Here is a 19,753-nt window from a genome sequence, read left to right on the forward strand (position 1 = left end):
GCATATTTATTCCATAATTTCTCTATCAATCATTCCCTGTCTAAAAATAAAAGGTTATTTTTATTGCTAGTACATAAGCTACTCTATGTTTGAGAAATCAAGGTGACTTCTGTTGCTTTCTGGTGTCATAACAAGTGCCTACAAGTCAGATTCTGATGCACTGATACCTGTGGAGCAATCTTCACTAGAATGGCACTAATGCAGGTTAACTAGAACTTGGTAAGAAATGGAATATAGTTTATTCTTTTCAACTATGTACAAGCATTACTAGTCAGTATTTACAAGACTATTTGCTATTCCAAAGGTTTTACACTTCAGTACACAAAAAAAGGCTGCAAAACCAAAACACTCTTTGTTTAAGACTGAGGGCAGGACTTAAGAAAACAAGGATCTATTTCTGGATTCACCACAAACTTAAGATGTGATGTTTGAAAACCTTTTTGTAATGTCCACTATCAGGAAAATCTGAACCACTGTTGCATGGGGAATTTGATTACTGCATTACCAAATTTCTACAGGTAATGTAATATACAACACTATATAATGTGTACATATAAAACAGTATATAATTGAGTGCATAATTCTGTTGACAGCATAAGGTATTTTAAAATATAGTAAATCCAGGCACATTATTATTCATAGTCTTTACTACTCCTAAATTAAATAGAATCAGTTCTCACATTTAGGACTTTAAACTGACCTGCAAATGTATGTTTATCTCAGACATTTTTACACAATTTAAGGGCATTATAAGCAGAAGTTTATTTTTATTAAAAATTTCAGTTCACATGTTCTCCAATTTATTATATAATAACAATAATAATTATGACAATAATTTAAAAACCCTGAAACATCAAATCAAGCCTTCAACTCCTGGTATATGGACATTTATGGGAAGAGATGTTTGTCCAAAAACATGAGTGAAAAAATGTACCTAAAATTACTGTCTGGCAAAAGGTAAAATGAACTACTATAAATACTTCAGCAACACACATACCTGTGTGGCATGTACAAACAGTAAATAGTTTGGCTATAGGTGATAACCAAAAACATAACGCATGGAACTGAAATGCCAGAATGTAATAACATAACTTCACAACTGAGACACTAAAAAAATGTATTTTAATAGCACATTTCCTCCACTTGTTATCATGAAGAAGCAATGTCACGCTGAATAAAAAATATGAATCTATTCTTAAATAAAAAAGAGGTTAAAAAGAACTATCAACTAAAGACTTATCAGAATTAATATAAAAAACTGTAAGAAACACTTCAGTTTTTTAACATGATTCCATCTGCAACAGAAATGCAGTCCTTCACCTGAATAAGTGTAGACTGGACTTCCTTCCTCCAAAATAGGCTTTTCTAAATTCAGTAGTAACAACTTCAGACTCTTATTGCAGATAAACACGCATCCTACCTGGCCTGTTGCCACATAGTCCTTTAAGGGATGAATAGCAAGGCAAAGAATGTCATCATCATGACCTAGATAAAAGCGCTGTGTGTTCTGCTGTCGATTGTACACCACTCCCACTGCTGCAACATGGTATACAATTTCACCCGTCTGAGTGTAAAATAAATTGCTTCGACAGTCGTAACCTCTGTAACTAATTAAAGAAAAAAAAGTTTGTTCATCAAGGTCATAACCATATATAGAGAAACTTTGAGACAAAATTCTGCAAGATGCATTTTGCACTCAGATTACTTACCAATTACTGTTTTGGGGTTTTAAGATTATAACATATTTTCCTAAAGGAACACCAATTTATCAATTTATGTTACTATTCAGACATCAGTACTACTAGTATTAGTTCGAAAGGGAATGCTATTTAATTATTTTCCATAACTAGTTTAGAAGAGGAAGTAACACCTAGTAATTTTTTCAGACCACATCGAGAATTCTGGCATGCAACATGTAATTAAATGAAATAGCCAAAACTAATACTACATTTTCTATCTCTTACTGCTCAAAAAAATCAGGCAGCAAAAATTTACACAAGAATGTGGACAACACAGATATCGTAAAACTGAAAGTTTCTGGAAACTTGCTAACAGAAAACAAATGCACAGATTTTCTTCCAAATCAGTTTCTTTTTTGAAGGAAAACCTGTCTCCTTTCTGTGCTTGATACAGCAACTGGCATGAGTAGGCCAATTCCCAACTGAGGTCTGTATGCACAGTCACAGTATACACATTTCTTCCTAGGTGTGATTAAGATTCAGTACCCCATAAAAACCAAAGGTGGGATTTTCAAAAAGGCTAGGGGTCCTACTTTCAGAAGTAATTTAAGAGACTCAGAAACCTAAAAAACATTAAACAAACAAGCAAGTTTTAAACCAGTGTTTTTTAACAATGCTATCCTTAGCAGTCAATGGAGATAACATTTAAAAATACGTAACTTAAAGTCATTCCTTCCTTTCTTCTGATATAAACAATACTCCATATACTCCTGACACATCTTGTTTCTATACTATTAATTCTCCAACTAACCTCTTTCTGTTACTTCTTCTGTTCTTATAGATCAATTTTTAAAATTATTTTACAAAGATGCAGGCAAAATCTGGTTATATTTCTGAATATACATTTAAATTTACAGGAAGGGAATGACACTTGAATGTGTTTGAATTGGCCTTTTGATGAATTATCTTTATTTAGGGACCATAAGGCTCTACCTAGTTGAAAAAAGGCCCTGAAGATGATCAGCAAGTCATTCTTGGCAAACAAAATAACTAAGCTTTCACCGTCAGCAACTGCAAACCAACAGAAATATCTAATGCCTATGTTATGTTATACTTCTCATGATATTAATTTCTTTGCTTAATTAAAAGCATGTATCATCAGAACAAACTACATTATTTTTAAGAAAACAACAAATGCAGGATCTCTTTGCAACAGTGCAGGCTTTTAAACTATCACATAAGACAAAGATGCATCTGTACATATACCATACACAAAATGAATGGGATAACATCAAGACAATTAACGCATTTGAGACACTTAAAAGGTTTAAGTGACACAGAAATTATGCAGTCCAGGTAGAAAAGTCTGTCATAAAATTATATTTAGCTTTCCTTGTGCACACAGTGCAACCATATGCACTGGTCAAGTAATGAATCTTTAAGGCAGCTGACCAACTTCAGCTTAATGCATACTATTCTGAAAACTCCAGCCACGGATCCATGTTCACAAATACTAGACGTATACATTACTGGAAAACACCAGCTGTAGCAGGTTTGAACACACTGTATTTCTGTTGGCTCATCTACACTACATGCAATGGTACTCAGATCATAAGTGATTAGAGACAAACAGCTAAAATTGTCTCACAACATTTTTAAACAGACCAGAAGATGGTCCAGGTCCATTCCTCCCCAGATGCAGAACACTGCATTTCCCCTTTTTGAAGTTCATGAGATTCCTCCCTGCCCAGTTCTCTAGCCTGTCCAGGTCCCTCTTGATGGCAGCACAGCCATGTGGTGTACCAGACACTCCTCCTAGTTTTGTATTGTCTACAATACTGCAAACTCTAAAGCTGGGTCTCATTAGACCACGAACAAGCAAAGGCAACTCCTTAAACCAGCAAAAACTGTGATAGCACAGAAATAAAAGCTTTTAAATAAGTCTCCCTCCAAACCACTGTTTAGATTGGTTCTCACAGGCAGGTTCTTAACTTCAGGCTTGGTTCCAGTCCAACAAATATTCAGTGTCTCCTGAGTTACTGCCCCTTCAAGGTCTCTAGAAAAACCTCTTCCCATTGGGTCTGAGGCTCAGATATATGTCTGCTCCCTGCTTTTTTCAAAGTCACCAACAATTTAGACTCACAATACAGGTGTACACTCTTCATTCATGCTTCGCTTTCCTTCCACCATATCCTTCACTAACAACTTCCCCCAGCAGCAACACGTGAGGATGATTTGAAGCACCCCAAGTGCTGCCTGCTTGCCCTGCCTGGCTGCACCCTTCTTTGATGTCCAGCCACTAGTTTTTAAAGGGACATAATACACAATGACCTACAGTAACTATAAAGACAGAGAACAAAAATACCCTATCACAGCATGCAACATCAACAGTTTAAGGACATGACAAGGTTCAGTGAGGGGCAAGGACTATAAAGGCAGGCACAGTGCCAAAGAAGGTATCTGGACCTATCATTTCTCAAATGCCATTTTCCTCTGCTTCACTCTGAACTGTGCTCTTAAAAAAATACTGGATTTTCTTTGCAAGCACAGAATACTTAAAAAAATGCTGAATATGCACCCTGAATATTTTAAAAAGCAGCTACAAAAATGCATACACCAAAAAAAATAATGCTTTAGAAATACTGGACACTGAGCAATTTCTTACAAGTTTAGCAGTCATCTATAAAAGTAAAAAGCATTAAGACAGCAAAAGGGTCTCAGATCCTCCTACCTGCAATCCAGAAATTCAGAATTTTCCCAGTTTTTGTCATAACAATTGCCTATATACCCTAAGTTAAGCATAGTGAAACTGAGTTAGTTAATGTCATATATTCAGAGGACTACCCAAAACATCCAAAATGTACCTAGGATGCAGGAAAATAGTTCTTATTACTCATATCTATAACTTTTTATGATCAGAAGTTTGGATTTTAGTTCACTTTCTCCATTTACAAAAAATATAGGTGTACAATCAGTTGTTTACAATTAAAATAAAACCTATTTTGCCAAAATATCAAGCAGTGCAAACAAAGACATTCTGTAACCCAGTTAAATGCGTCTGGTCTTTCGCACATGCCAGTCTACTAACTCCCTGATTAGTTAGGTACTTTTCTCTGGAAGGATAAAGTGATGGGCTTCGACAGTCCAAACAGAGATGAAAAGAAGCATGTTTCAGTATAGAAGATAACTCCCGAGAATATGCTACACAGTTCCAAAATACCTACATCTCCGTATTATTAAACCAATTTAGAACTGAGATCATTAGCTAATCTCAGAAAAAAGCATGAAGAGAAACAATTCTTTGCATGAGCCACAGAAGTAATTTACAAGGCATCTTGATTAGCAACTAGAAACTAAATAATAACGACAGCAAGCTCTGCATCATAGCTACTGAGTAATATATAACAAGGCACAATAAACATAACACTGCATTCTGCAGGAGTTTATGTTTTCAAGTGGTCTTCAACAACAGCTAATCAAACCATTAATCCAGGACAGATTCAAGTTAATAAGACAGTAACTTTCAGAAGAAAAGATAGCTACCTCAATGCTATGTAGAAAAAAAATTCTGCCGTTACCAAGGTCATGAAGAGCATAAATGTAGGTGTTCCCATGTGTTTTAGATATACTAACACCTACATTTTAATCAGCAGTGTTCTAGTCAATACAGTCAACGGAACCTGCAGGGCTACTCAGCTGATCAACCAGTCAGCATTTAATTTTACTTGAGCGAAATCGCTCCTTATGCTTCACTGACTACCACCTGGATCTCCACTGACTGTGATGGAAGTTTAGATACACACATAAAACCACCTACTTTTAGGCACACAACTGTAAATTCTTTAACCTGAAGCTGGATCCCACTCACAGTTGAAGGTTATATATAGTCACATATATAGCAAACTAAGGGGCAACTTCACAAGTAGTGTCCTCTCTGGGAAAAGAGTCAATGTTCATAGCTTGTCTAATCCTGTAAGAGTTTCAAAATTTGCATGTTGCTCCTCAATGTATATGTGGGAAATTTCCAAACGTAGTGAAAACCCTATCCTCAGAAGAACCAAATGTCAAAATAAACATGGTTAAGGTCAGAGTCTTTAGCACGAAAGTAGAGATATGTCAAAAAAACCCCAAAACAAACAAACAAAAAAAATCCCAAAACTTTCGCATGGCAATAGTGTTTTCTCAACAGGACTTCCTCATAGCCTACTCCCTTCAGATGTTATTTGCAGGTATTTGTAGCCCTCTGGTAGGAATCCATACAAGGTGTCATAAGACTCTCATTTAAGAGGATGAGAAATCCCATGTCATTTTGAAACTGTAACCAAATTTCATCTTATGATAAGGTCAGTTCAATGAATATCTGAAACTCAAACTAGATCTTGCTTAAATCCTTTGAATATTAAACAAAAAAGATAAAATAATTTTTGAGAGATCAGCAGCATAGCTTTGAGAGAATACAGGACCTAAGTATTATATTTGCATCCTTATTCCCTGCCAGCAAAAGTTATTATAAGCATTGAGTCCGAGAAAGGGGGTCCTCTGAATATCTCAAAAGATGTAGCCTTTTTATGTTTCTGAACCACCACCACTGTCAAAGACATGGCAGAAAGAAAATACAGAAATAGTCAAAAAGAGGCCAAACTAGTACACACAACTTTAATAACATGTTTCTCATCATGATTGCATCATATCTCTTAGAGAAAGATGCATTTAAAAAGTTAACCTGTTAATAGAAGTTGCTTTCTCATCCATATTAGTCAGCATCTGGCTCACATAATCAGCATTATTGTTTTTATCCCCTTCCAAAACAGGAAGTAACCAGAGATTTAAAAGATTTCTTACAGGATATGAAGAGATTTTTAAAAGTTCATCTTTCAAGGCAATTGACAAATTCAAAACACAAAAACCAACGTGCTCAAAAACAAAGAAAGGAAAAAGAGCTTCCTATTCCCCTAGTTCAAAAAAGCACCACTTTTTACACTTTCAAGGAACATCCAAGACATTTCCATTGCAGCTAAAGAAAGATGAAGCAAAGCAGACTTCCTGAATCAGAGAATATGCCTATTACTCACTTGGATGTGGGTCACTTTAAAGTTAACAGCCTGGACATTGAGAAAAATCTGTTGTTCAGCATGGATTCTTCATTAGTTTCCTTGATGCCCATTGGGTAACCAGACAGAACTCAACTGGACATTCTACTTCTGGTCATTCCTGGATATTCTGGTCAAGCTTCACTTCTGTTGTGAAGGAAATAACAATAATCCCAAAGATCCAGGGCCCTTACTTGTGCTACATCTTCTTCAGGATCATTTGGTTTGATTCTTAGACCAAATTTTAAAGACTACATACAGCTACCCACCTTAATGCATTTTCTACACAGATACAAAAATCTTCAACTGAGAACTCTGGAGCATCAAAAATAGATATAAAAACCCAACTCTGCACCAAGCTTCCCAGTTGTCATTATTTCCAAAGCTATTCCTCAGACTCCATGTCTTCTACAGACAAAATTGCTGAGTTGAATGATTAACTGTTCTTAGCCAATTAATTTATTAAGCATTCCATGTGGACCCCTTCTAAAATTAAGTGTCATTATAAAGACAGACAGTAACTTATCTGTGCATTTAGTTATCTCTAAAAAGAAGCTGTATTCCTGCAAAGAGGTATCTTTTGAAAGGAAAAACAGTATCACCTGATTTCCAAAGCCTTAATTTAATAAAGGCTTTGGTTTTCTTTTATCAAGGGAATTTATATCTCTGATCATTATTCTAATGTAGTAACATATACTGCCAGTTTGCTTTAAAACACCACATCTTTGTTCTGATGAAAAAGTCTTCACTTGTGAAGAGATATGGGAGAATACCAATCCTAAAGACGAAATCGTAAGCTTTCAAGGATGCATCTGAAAGTCATTTTGTTTCTCAAATTAGCACCAAAAAGAGAATGAAACTGAATTTCAGCACACTCACAGGACCTATTAAGAATTAAATTTAATTCCTAAACAGAGGAACGTGTACATTTTTTCAGATTAGGTACAGTTTATACTTTTTTTTTTAATAAAACACCAATAGACACACCACTTAGTACAGAACCCAGTCATCTTCAACTACACCAAGTTTCTGTTGTAGCATCCAAAATAATATACTGAAGAGAACTATTACTTTTCAGATCCTGAAAAATATGGGTGATAGCCAAATATTGTATTTAGTCACCTCTATTCAAATAACAACTATCAGCTAAAGCTTCAGTGAAAATTCACTTCAGAATTTGTGTTTACAATTAGTCTAGCTTGGCATCAAAGCTTTCTATTAATTTAGTGTAAATTTATTTTTATAGAAATAAATAAAACAAATCATAAAGCAACTGACCTCGAAGTCTTTCATCAGATTATTAAATGATAAACACCAATCTATAAAACACAAACAGTCTGCTTGTATATTTTAAAGAATCCTAGTTTTCATACCCATGAACAAAATGTAATCTTATACTGTTCCCTGGAGCTCGCTCTCGTCTCTTTGAAGCTGCACTTTTCCGTTTTTCTTTGCATTGCTCTTTAAGCTGAGGTAGATCTTCTTTGTAAACCTTTAAGAAAAAGCACACTCATAAATTAAGAGATTCACAAGAAAAGCATGTTTCTGAGAATTCAGCCACAGTTATCACCCACAAAAATGTTATATTGACATCACTGAAAAAATCTCCAATAATTGTAGCTGGTTATTGTATAGTATAACTTGTTTTTACATTACAACCAAAACTCTAATAGAACATGCTAGGAATACATGTAATCGTGTTTTTTCTCTACTGCATCTTAATATTTTTAATGCATCAGATAATAACAATTCTAAAGGTTTTGGTCAGTTCCTGCTCAGCTCTCAGTCTCCCCAGTTTTCACATTTCAACAGGTCTTCATAAAAGACCAACTTAAACCCTGAGAAGTATTCCAACTGCCATCAAAACTAAAATCTTTACCTGTCGACGATAGGTGATCTGTGTCTCCTGTTCAATTTCAGAGTCCAGCTCTGGAACATCAGATTGATCTGAATCTGATTCATCACTATTAGAATCAACCAGACTCTCTGCCACCAAGAAAACACAAACAGCAAATGAAGCAACCTAAATTGCAAACCAGAAAGTGTTTAAAGAAACTGCTTAAGGATTCTGATTTGATAATCAATGCTTATATTAACTATAACAGAAACTGCTAAGAATTGACAGCCTGACAGGATCATTTCTGCTGATACAGTAGAAATAAGCCAAATGTAAATATAATTTTGTTGTTGTTGTTTATTTTGGGGAGCAAGTTAGTTTTTATTCATTAAAATTATTTCATTAACATTAATGTTAAGAGGAAAGGAAGAAAGAAGAGAACGAAGTAACAAATATAAAGCAGAAACTAAGACTTGCAGAAAACTAACAAGAGAAGTAAAGGGCTCCAAAGAGAAACTTATGGTTAGGTGAGCCGTCGATGAAAGGAGCAATTCTTCTCATAGATTAGGAAAGAAAAAATCAGATATAGGAAGGAAGTGTTAAAATTTTCAGCGACTGTGGAGAAAAAGAGTAGTCATTTAATGTTTCTGTTTTACATCTGGGGAAAGCCAGATAAAGTTGTAGCACAGAGTTTCATTCCAACAGAAACTGAAAAGAATGTCCTGGCTAATAAAGAAATATATTTGGATCTTTCTGCAACCTTTGATTGAATGTTCCACATTTTTTCATTAAGAAACCAGATACAAAATGAGTCTAGAACACAAAGGGATTTTAAAAGATCTCAAAATGTAATTGCAAAGAGAGAATCACCACTCAGTAAGAAAAGTTTCTAGAAATATGTAATGAAGAGCAATCTTTGGAGCTATACTACTTAACATTTTATCAATGATCTAGAGAAAAACAATATTGCTACCCATAAAGGTGGCAGATTACAGTTAGAAAAGCCATTAACAGGACAATTACCAATAGTGTGACAGATGTATGTTGTACATACTGTCAGATAGCCAGAAATAAGAAATCTAATCAACACTTAATATATAAAAATTTTATCTTCGGAAGCAGTAGTTAACGAAAAAGTTGGGTCGTGGGAAATAATTAGTTGAAAATTAATTCATACCATGAAGGACCAAACCAGTTAAAGGCTTTTGGAGGCTTCATCAAGGAGATGAAGAGAACTATTGCTTCCTCCTGCATTTGGCACTGACAAGGCCAGCACTGAATCAGCATTAATTTACCTATTAGCTGGGTCCATACTGATACAGCTTCATCTCATCTTAGCAATTAAAGGGTGAAATAGTATATTTCATTGTAAGTCTATATATTTATTTCCCCAAAGGACTCTAAATTCCTTTAGGAACTTGCAAGTGAGGCACTCACTTAATTGTTTGGTTTTGGGAAACTCAGTCATGAGAATAATTGCTGTTATTAGTCATTGGTAGAAACATGATCTACATTTTTTTCCAAATATTAAACACCTATAGTCTGCTTAAAAATAAAAATCAATTACAATGCTTAAATTATCATCTAAATACTTCAAAGTTTTAATCACATGAGTATAGAATCATGGAATGGTTTGGGTTGGAAGGGACCTCAAGGATCATCTAGTTCCAACCTATGGCAGGGACACCGTCCACTAGACCAGGGTGCTCAAAGCCCTGTCCAACCTGGCCTGGAACACTGCCAGGCAGGGGGCAGCCACAACTTCGCTGGGCAACCTGTGCCAGTGCTTCACCATCCTCCCAGTCAAGAATTTCTTCCTTATATCTAATCTAAACCTACCCTCTTTCAGTTTAAAGCTATTACCCCTCGTCCTACCACTACACTCCCTGATAAAGATTCCCTCCCCAGCTTTCCTGTAGGCCACTTTAAGTACTGGAAGGCTGCTATAAGGTCTCCCTGAAGCCTTCTTTTCTTCAGGCTTAACAACCCCAACTCTCTCAGCCTGTCCTCAAAGGAGAGGTGCTCCAGCTCCCTGATCATCTTTGTGGCCTCCTCGGGACCCGCTCGAGTAGGTCCATGTACTTCTTATGCTGGGGGCCCCAGAACTGGGCACAGTACTCCAGGTGGGGTCTCACAAGAGCAGAGTAGAGGGGGAGAATCATCTCTCTCAATCTGCTGACCACACTTCTCTTGATGCAGCCCAGGATACGGTTGGCTTTCTGGGCTGCGAGCACACATTGCTGGGTCACAGTCAGCTTTCCATCCACTGATACCCCCAAGTCCTTCTCCTCAGGGCTGCTCTCAATCCACTCATTGCCCACCCTGTGTTTGTGCTTGGGATTGCCTCGACCCATGTGCAGGACCTTGCACTTGGCCTTGTTGAACTTCATGAGGTTTGCACAGGCCCACCTCTCCAACCTGTCCAGGTCCCTCTGGATGGCACATCCCTTCCCTCCAGCGTGTCGACTGCACCACACAGCTGGGTGTCGTCCACAAATTTGCTGGGGGTGCACTCAATCCCACTGTCCATGTCGTCATCAAAGATGTTAAACAGCGCCGGTCCCAATACCAACCCCTGAGGAACGCCACTCCTCACTGCTCTCTGCTTGGATTGAGCCAATTCCTTATCCACTGAGTGGTTCATCCATCAAATCCATGTGTCTCCAATTTAGAGACAAGGATGTCATGTGGGACAGTGTCAAACGCTTTGCACAAGTCCAGGTAGGTGATGTCAGTTGCTGTTCCCTTATCCACCAATGCTGTAACCTTGTCATAGAAGGCCACCAAATTTCTCAGGCATGATTTGCCCTTAGTGAAGCCACGTTGGCTGTCACCAGTCAACTCCTTATTTTCCATGTGCCCTAGCATAGTTTCCAGGAAGATCCACTCCACGACCTTGCTGGGCACACAGGTGAGACTGACTGGCCTGTAGTTCCCTGGGTCCTCCTTCTTTAAAAACGGGGATTATGTTTCCCCTTTTTCAGTCAGTGGGAGATATATACATCTTTTACTCCAGTGACATCTGGGCATCCAGTTGTTGTCAATTTAGTAAAGGATGGTACATACAGAATTCATAAATTTGTATGTATGATCTGAACTTTTAAATTTTCCCTCTGCACAGGGAACACAGTGATGAGTTTTTTTCACAGTCTTGCTAGACTGAGCATACACAGTACAGGCAAGTATCAGCAACTCCATCAGGTACTTCAGGCAGCTGCAAAGTTTAAATGTTGGAAACACAAAACAGTGGAAAATTGCAAAGCCCAGTATTGCTGAACACCTGGTGCCCAGAGCAGACACAGCACTGGGTGAAGAGCCGGTGGTTTGTGTTGCCATGACACCAGGGAGAAACATGAAGCAAGGTGAAGGCCGTGCAGTCCCGTTCTTCCACTTTTCACAAGAAATGTTTTGGGCAACTGCTCAGAGGTTATACCAAGAAATGTTTTGTGCAACTACTGAAGGAACAGTGGCTTGACCACAGTCCCACCAACACGCTTGGCACAGTAATGGATAAATACTACCCCAATTTCATACATAACTTGGGGAGGGACAAGAACTTGACACCAAATTGCAGGGACAGATCAACGGGTTTGTCCTCCTCACCCCCTGCCCCCAGAAGGAATGCCTTTTGGTAAGATTTGTGATCTTGGCTATGCTGAGTGCCTACCTGGGAAATTGAGCTTATGATTGCAATCTACAAACAAATGATTTGTTTGTAGAGCTATTCTGCAGTATAGCGCATTTATCATAGACAATCTTAAAGAATCTGTATATGTTGCATAAGAATAAACCGTACTATTTATGAACCTGACCACTTCTTTTGAATGTGACTGGACCTACAGCAGACAGGCTGTTCATGCATCCGGTGTGAGACCTACAGCACATGGGCTGTTCATGCATCTGGTGTCAGGCCTACAGTCACAGCCATAATTGGCATACCTATTCAGAGATAAGACCAGCCATCCCCACCCTCTCTAACCTTTGAGGATCGGCTAGAACACAAGGGGGTTCATATCTTAATAGATTTATCCCTCACTCTATGCAACATTAAAGAACAATTTTGCGCAGACTGACAATTCTGAATATTTATTTCTATACTTGCACCAAAGAATTTTACTCCTCTTACAGCCTCGACTCCTCCCACCCTTTGTTTTTTTAATAAATTACTTACCTTGAGGTGCTATATGAAGAGAGTCCTTCAACTTCCGGTCAGGGACAAATTTCCACTGAAAGACAGAATGATCAGCTCCCCCAATGGAAACAACCCACTGGTGATCGTGCGACCATCTGACATTTGTCACGTGAGCAGAATGACCGAGATATTTTTTAAACTTTGCTCCTTGAACAAGAATAAAAATCTCTTTCAGTATACGTGGAATAAATGTTTCAGAAGCAGTTTCAGAAAAAGTATCAAGGAACTCTTATAAAAAGTAACAGTTTAATTAAGATATTTTAATTAATAGCAGCTAGGTTTTGCAGCATTCCCAAATTTTAATCTGTCTTTAAGACAAATTTTAAAATTTGGATTCCAGGATATACCACCTTTAATAAGTCAAACACAAAGAGATAAGACATATGGTAATGCTGTATGAGATGTACTAAAGGAAGACTTTTAAAAAAAATTATATTATTTTTTACAAACCAAGATTTTGGCTATTATTATTTCTACATTGAAAAGATACAGTTATTTAAATGCTAAATGATGTATATTTAGCTCTGTGAAAACACCCCCCTATGTGTGCTCACAGCACTGGTTCCCACTGTTTGTGCAATTTGAGTGTTAAGCACTTCTAGCAATTCATATCCTCACACCTCTAGTAGTAGAACTACATCAAGTTAATGTTTTCACTGACTACTACATAATTACAACACAATCACTGGATCAGTTACTAAAAAGAAGTTCCTAACAGCACTCCATTATACAGATTCTTGTGCCTTTTCTTTGGTTTTATAATTCTAGTGCAAAATAGGGGATAAAAAGGGAACAAATTCAGTCTCCTTCAAATGGACAGAAGAGTCTTTTCAAAAATATATTTTTGGATTACCTCAGGTATCAATAAAACCCTTATCACTTTAAAAATAAAACTGGAAAGATTGAAATGAAATGTTCTTTAATATACTTTTACAAAAACAGTTGAAAAACCTATAGTGGAACATCAGTCATTTTAAAGAAAATAAATCATTTCTTTAAGCACATATTGCTTGAAGACATAACTTAAGACCCATCACAAAGATCATGACACTGTAGCCAGCATTAAACATGCAATGCTGCAAATTGCAATGACCCAACAGTGCAACTTTTTGTTTCCACTTTCAAAACTTAGAGATTTGATCTAGTCCCCAAGCAAACTTTTTAGGTTTAAAAGCTAGGGAACATTTCACAGGCTTCCTCTGATCATCACCATGTTACCAGCTTGAAGACAGAGATCTCTGCTATTGATAATCTGTTCAACTTGAAAGGTGTCTAGAATAGAGTTCTTCAAACAGCTCTGAAAAAATAAAGCCTTTCTCATCTAAAAAGATAACCTTCTCTCCCTGTTCACTCACAGTCCTGAACAGTAAACTTGAAAATTATAGACCTTGGCTTTAGGTTTCAGTTTTCAAAATTTCACACAAGATTTGTCCTTATTGCTAGTAAAATTTTGAGGAAAAATGTGTTGGAAAAGTTTTTAACCTTCAAGTAACATACAGTGGCATACTCTGACTATGGGACCAATTTGCTGTTCACTTATTTACTGCCTCTAATCATTTAGTAAAGTCATTTTTTCTAACTCCTAGACCAAATCTCCAACACAGATCCAGAGGAAGGAAGAAAACTACTTGAAGACCAAGGTGAGATACTTGAAGATATGTATCTCATAAAAGGGTAGATATTGCATCACCTCATAAAATTCTATTAAAAAAAAAGATAACTATTTCACAAAATAAAGTATGTGTAAAACCTTTGGCTTTCCTATTCATAATGCAAATAAAATACTAATACAGTTGTCAATACACCAGCCTATTATTGTTTTCTACCTTTGAGCTCAAACTAAACTTCTAAGAATAAATATTGCCCATTGATATAATTTCAAAAACCCAGTTTTCTAAAACCTTTTTCTTGAATAACCAAAATTCCAAAATACACATTTACAATTGAACTTAAAGGTACTACCTTTTCTTAGACATGGGTATCGAAAGAGCTTTACTATTCCATAATCATCAGCCGTAACCATAACTTGCCCAATAAAATTTGCATCCACTGAATTTATATCATTTATATCTGAATATTTAGGCCAGATGCCATTAACTTCAAGGCCAGAAACACAGGTCCATGATGCCCATTGAACGCCTTTTAATTCCTCCTTGTTTGTTACTTCTTTTCCACCTAAGAACAAAAATAAAGAGCTATTTTTCAATATTTAGTTATGCAATGTAAAATTTTTTTTAATTCTCCAGGAATTAAATCCAAGTGAGACAGAATTAAAAACTGACTTCTACAACTGTCTTGATCTAATGTTCTCTGTTATGACCAACAGTATCAGCAGTAAGGCTTCTCAAGACTACTTAACAGATCATTGGTTTGGTACTTTACAGTATTTCTTGTATTATATATAGTATATCTTGTATATATACAGCATTATTTCTTGATATTTGCTTGAGGCTGTGTTATTTTTAAATGTTTATCAAAAAATACATGTTGCCATTCTAAGATAAAGTTTGGAAAAATTCTTTCGCTGAACTATTCTACAAACCTATATTATTTAAAGCAAAAACTGAAGAACTCATTTAGATCTGGCCACTGTCAATTACTTAAAATACCAACCTTTTATGCTTAGATCCTTGTTAAATTATTTCACATCAGATCTATCTGTAATAAGATTGTTCCAGTCCCACAAAGTTTCATGTAAGAGCTTAAGTACTGAGTCAGACCAAAGGCCCATTTAATAAATACTGCATCTTCAAGAACAGCCAGAAGCAAAGTGCAGGAGCAACACAAGAACAATGCAAGCAAATGTAAAAGTTGTGAGTCAGACTGAGTGGGCAACTGCAGAACCTGAGCAGGACACTGGCAATAATTCACCTCTCAGTCTACAGTGGTAACAAAACTGAAAGCAACTAGGCTGGGTTTTTTCCTGTCTTCTTATTGTTAATAGGATTCTGACTAGTGGAAGGGGATGGGATGGGACAGGATGTAGGGGGGAGCAGCCTCAGCTACTGTAAGGAGGTAAGTTTTCAACAGAAGGATAGTCAAGGGAGAACTCAAGTGGACTGGAATAAACAGAGCAAAGAACAGCCATCAAGAAAGATAAAGCAAAAAGGCAAATAAATCAGAAAGGAAGACTTAATTAAAAAAAAAAAAAAAAGGAAAGGAAATCAAGTGTCCTGTTGGAAGATCCTTCAGCTCTGATGAAGTAACTACACCCTTTGACAAGGTTTACCTTGTAATCTCTTTCAATCGCTAATCCACATAAACAATGACTACTAATACTGGTTATATCCATGACTAAATCCTACAGATCTTGTATTAGGCAACTGTAAGTTCCTTACTCATTTATAGTGGAATTTCAAGCGTTACACAATTCTGCTCATTATTTTGAAATATTCAGGGGGTTCCTCTAACTTCACTGACCGTGCTAAATTTTCTACATAAACAAACTTTCACAATCCCACATTCTAATATATCAAGAAACTCCAGGGTGAAATCTGCCTATGGAACTTCAAACTGCTCCTCCTGTGTGTACATATTTGTTACAGTCTAATTAAATTCTATCTTTTCTTACGTATCTTCTGTCTCATTTAGTATACAAGATCAAACTTGTGCATAGAATGAATTAGATGCTTCAGCAAAGAGTCACAAAAAGCTCCATGGAACTGTGAATAACGTATAGTGCAAAGTATAAATATTGTATAACAAATGGAGGGATAATATAGTGAGTGGTGATGACAATAAATAGTTACTACAAATACGATGAGTGGGAAAAATATAGAATGATATCATGTAAAGAGGGTATACACACAGAAGAAACAAGTCAAACCTTGTGAGAAACACTGCCCTTGACACACTGTAATCAGGACTACTTAAATTTGAAGCTATAAGATACACATACTATGTGCATATGTCCCCTGCAGAGGGAATTGTCTTGATGAAAACTGTTTCAAGACTATGGGACAGTTCAGTCAAGTTTTCAAGACAGTGTTGTCTTGAAAATATTTACAATAATGGGGTTGTCACGAACTCTGAATCTGAAAACTGTATTTTACTATTATGTAACATACTAATTTTCTTTAATAGTTCCCTGCCATAAGAGAGAAAAGACACATTTGAACTTGTGTTATCAGTGGACTGCCCAGCTAAATTTCATTTTGGTATTTTTATTCATTTTGAAAGTTACATGATTGAATCATATATGTATCACAGCTTCGATATTTCTTTGGTTTCCAGTAATTCCTAAAATTCTGGCATCCTTTAATCAGGCACTCTTATTTTCTCTGCAGTTACCTAATCCCATTAGTTTTGATTCATTTGCACTCCAACTGTTTCTATCTATTACAAATTTATCACTGTAAAAGCTCTTTTAAGTTAAATTCCTCAGTTCTGCTGCATAGTTCTAGAAAACCAGATGACTCTTCTGAGACACAACATACTGATTTTTCCACACATTTTTAAAAAACATACAGCTCAAGCAATGATAATCCATTTAATATCCAAGCTCAATAAGTACAAAGCTATTAAGCTATTGCAAAATTGAATTTTTCTTTTTCTAAAAAAGTGGGGGCAAATTTTAGAGAAATAATATAAATTATAAGCCAGCATCTCTACCATGAAAAGATGCATTATAAAGAAGAGTAAACATAAGGATAAAAGTAAGTAACATTGCTGGAAAATGATGTACTTATTCAAATATAGTAAATATTTATATGAACTTAGAAAAAATTTCTCTGTAACCCAGTGCTTTGAACCAGCGTCTGTATTTACAAAACTATGATACATTCTTCCAGTAATAAGTAACAAATATCATAAAGGCAATTCAGAATCTTACTTGGCATTCTGTAAAAAAGTCTCTTCCCATTGCCATCATTGGTCTGTAAGTATTTACTGTCTGAAGACCAATCCATATGGGTGATGAAACTTAAAGATCCAATACATTCCCCAACTTTCTTGTATCGCTGAACAACACCATATATATCCACAGAGCTATCATTGGAACCAACAGCTAGGAAATTCCCATCTGGTGAATATTTCAGCTCATGAATAGCTTCTTTCCTGTCTTTGATATGAACAACCTCAGTCATATCTCTGTAGTATGAAAGAAAGCATGTCATAAGTATAGAAGAGCCTTATCATACTGTCAAGTTCCCAGTTTTAAAAAACGGACAAAACTGAAATGATGAAATGAACTTTACTATCACATACGCAAACACAACACTGCTATTTTAGAGTTGGGTAGGGCTTCATGGCCAAAAAAAAAAAAAGAGAGAAGGGAACGGTGACACAAAGAGGTGCTGCACCAGGCTGAGGCAGAGTGAACAAAACGAACTGTTCAAGCTGGGTCCACAAAAAATATTAATCAGGCAAATTACCAGATCTTTATTCACTCAGGGAAGAAAACTTACTGACATGAGACATAGATCTCATTTTCCCTTTAAAACATCACAGCAACAAAGGCAGCACTGTTTTTGTACGTGTGATGTGCTGACAGCAGCATTTCAACACATGGAAGCAATTTAGGAAGTAATGAAAATTTATGTCTTAGAAATTCAAGAATAATTAATAAAGCTAAAACCTGAAGTAAAACGCTTCCTAGAACACTGCCATTCTTTGCAAATAGACCAATATACTTTTTCAAATGTGTTGCTATAGAACAACATGAACACATGCAGCACACATTTTAAAAATCTGAGCACCCTCAAGATTAATAACTTAAAACAGAAATGTAAGTGATCATCTCATCTATGGTCACTACAGTGTCAATATACATACAATTTATAAAAGCAATTAGATAACATGCTTGAAAGAGTTAATAAGGTATCTATTTTTAATTTTTGTAACATACCTGACTCGAAGCACAGTGAAAGAGCCATCCTTCATTCCAAGAGCAAGATGGATTCCATCAGTACTAACCGCAGCACAGCGAATGGGTTCCTCCATATTACACCGGGCAATCAGAGCATGGTCTATTAAACTCCAAATTCTAAAATAAAGAAATAATTGCAAACATGAGGAGTGCTTTGTAGCTATGTCATAGATAGCATGAAACCTGCAATTTCTGCAGAATGCTGGACACGATAGTGTGCTATTTTAAAATAATTTTCCACAAGAAAAATCTAAGATAAAAGTGTGAATTTTGCATACAGCAAAGAATATTCATGTATTTAAAATAGCAAGAAAATATCTAATGAGAAAATGCAGGAGCAGATTAATTTTGTTTGACTTTCTAAATATAAAGAGAATGACATACAGCAATATATAATTTTAGACCACTATGTGGAAATTCCACTATTTTGCTAATCATTTTAGCCAAGAAGAACATTAATGAACAATTAAAGACTTTGCTCAGTAAACATATTCTTTCCTATTAACAAGTCATTATCCGTAACTCCTTACCTATAACTAGATAGTATTATAACATGTAAGTTTTTACTACAAGATAAACATAAAACATCTATCATTTACAAGATATATCTGGAATTCTAGAGCATTATTTCAATATTCATAATTCAACTAGTGTTTTGATTAACATTACACTTAAGATATTTAACAAAAATGCCAACCCACCTAATTTCTAAGAAAGAAGAGAAAACACATTTTTTCACAAAAAAGGATGAACTTGTAAAAGGGAGTAATTCACTAGGTTTTCTCAGAATATAGATTCTATTTACTATGTATGCATTAAGTTTGATGAAACTCCCAAGCTAAAAGTTAATTCACAGCATGTGAAAAAGTGATTATGGTAAGAGTAAAAATTGTAAGCTTTTTTTACAATTTTTTTCACTGCAACCTGTGAATGCCTAACATAACTCCTGAAAAGGAAACACTTACAGGATACTTGTGTATGGGTGCTTAATGTTAGGCTAAATGAAATTTGTTCAAATTTTGTACATTTCAATTTTGTGAAATATGCATTTCCACTATGTTTTATTACTGGAGAGCCCTAATTTCATGC

The 19,753-nt window shown here is 35.9% G+C and overlaps 1 protein-coding gene across 2 annotated transcripts in view; it reads right to left on the reverse strand.

The window, feature by feature from the left end:
* The window catches only part of EML5 (EMAP like 5), a 123,658-nt gene that overhangs the window by 64,089 nt on the left and 39,816 nt on the right, over positions 1-19,753 (reverse strand). For both annotated transcript variants that reach the window (XM_074824898.1, XM_074824897.1), the window contains exons 8-14: positions 18,644-18,781; positions 17,630-17,886; positions 14,761-14,973; positions 12,778-12,945; positions 8,649-8,755; positions 8,143-8,261; positions 1,421-1,607 (exon numbers count right to left, since the gene is read on the reverse strand). In XM_074824898.1, coding sequence (XP_074680999.1) covers positions 1,421-1,607; positions 8,143-8,261; positions 8,649-8,755; positions 12,778-12,945; positions 14,761-14,973; positions 17,630-17,886; positions 18,644-18,781 — 1,189 coding nt within the window. The remainder of the gene's footprint in view (positions 1-1,420; positions 1,608-8,142; positions 8,262-8,648; positions 8,756-12,777; positions 12,946-14,760; positions 14,974-17,629; positions 17,887-18,643; positions 18,782-19,753) is intronic.

Source organism: Strix aluco, chromosome 4, assembly GCF_031877795.1.
Source record: "Strix aluco isolate bStrAlu1 chromosome 4, bStrAlu1.hap1, whole genome shotgun sequence".
NCBI lineage: Eukaryota > Metazoa > Chordata > Aves > Strigiformes > Strigidae > Strix > Strix aluco.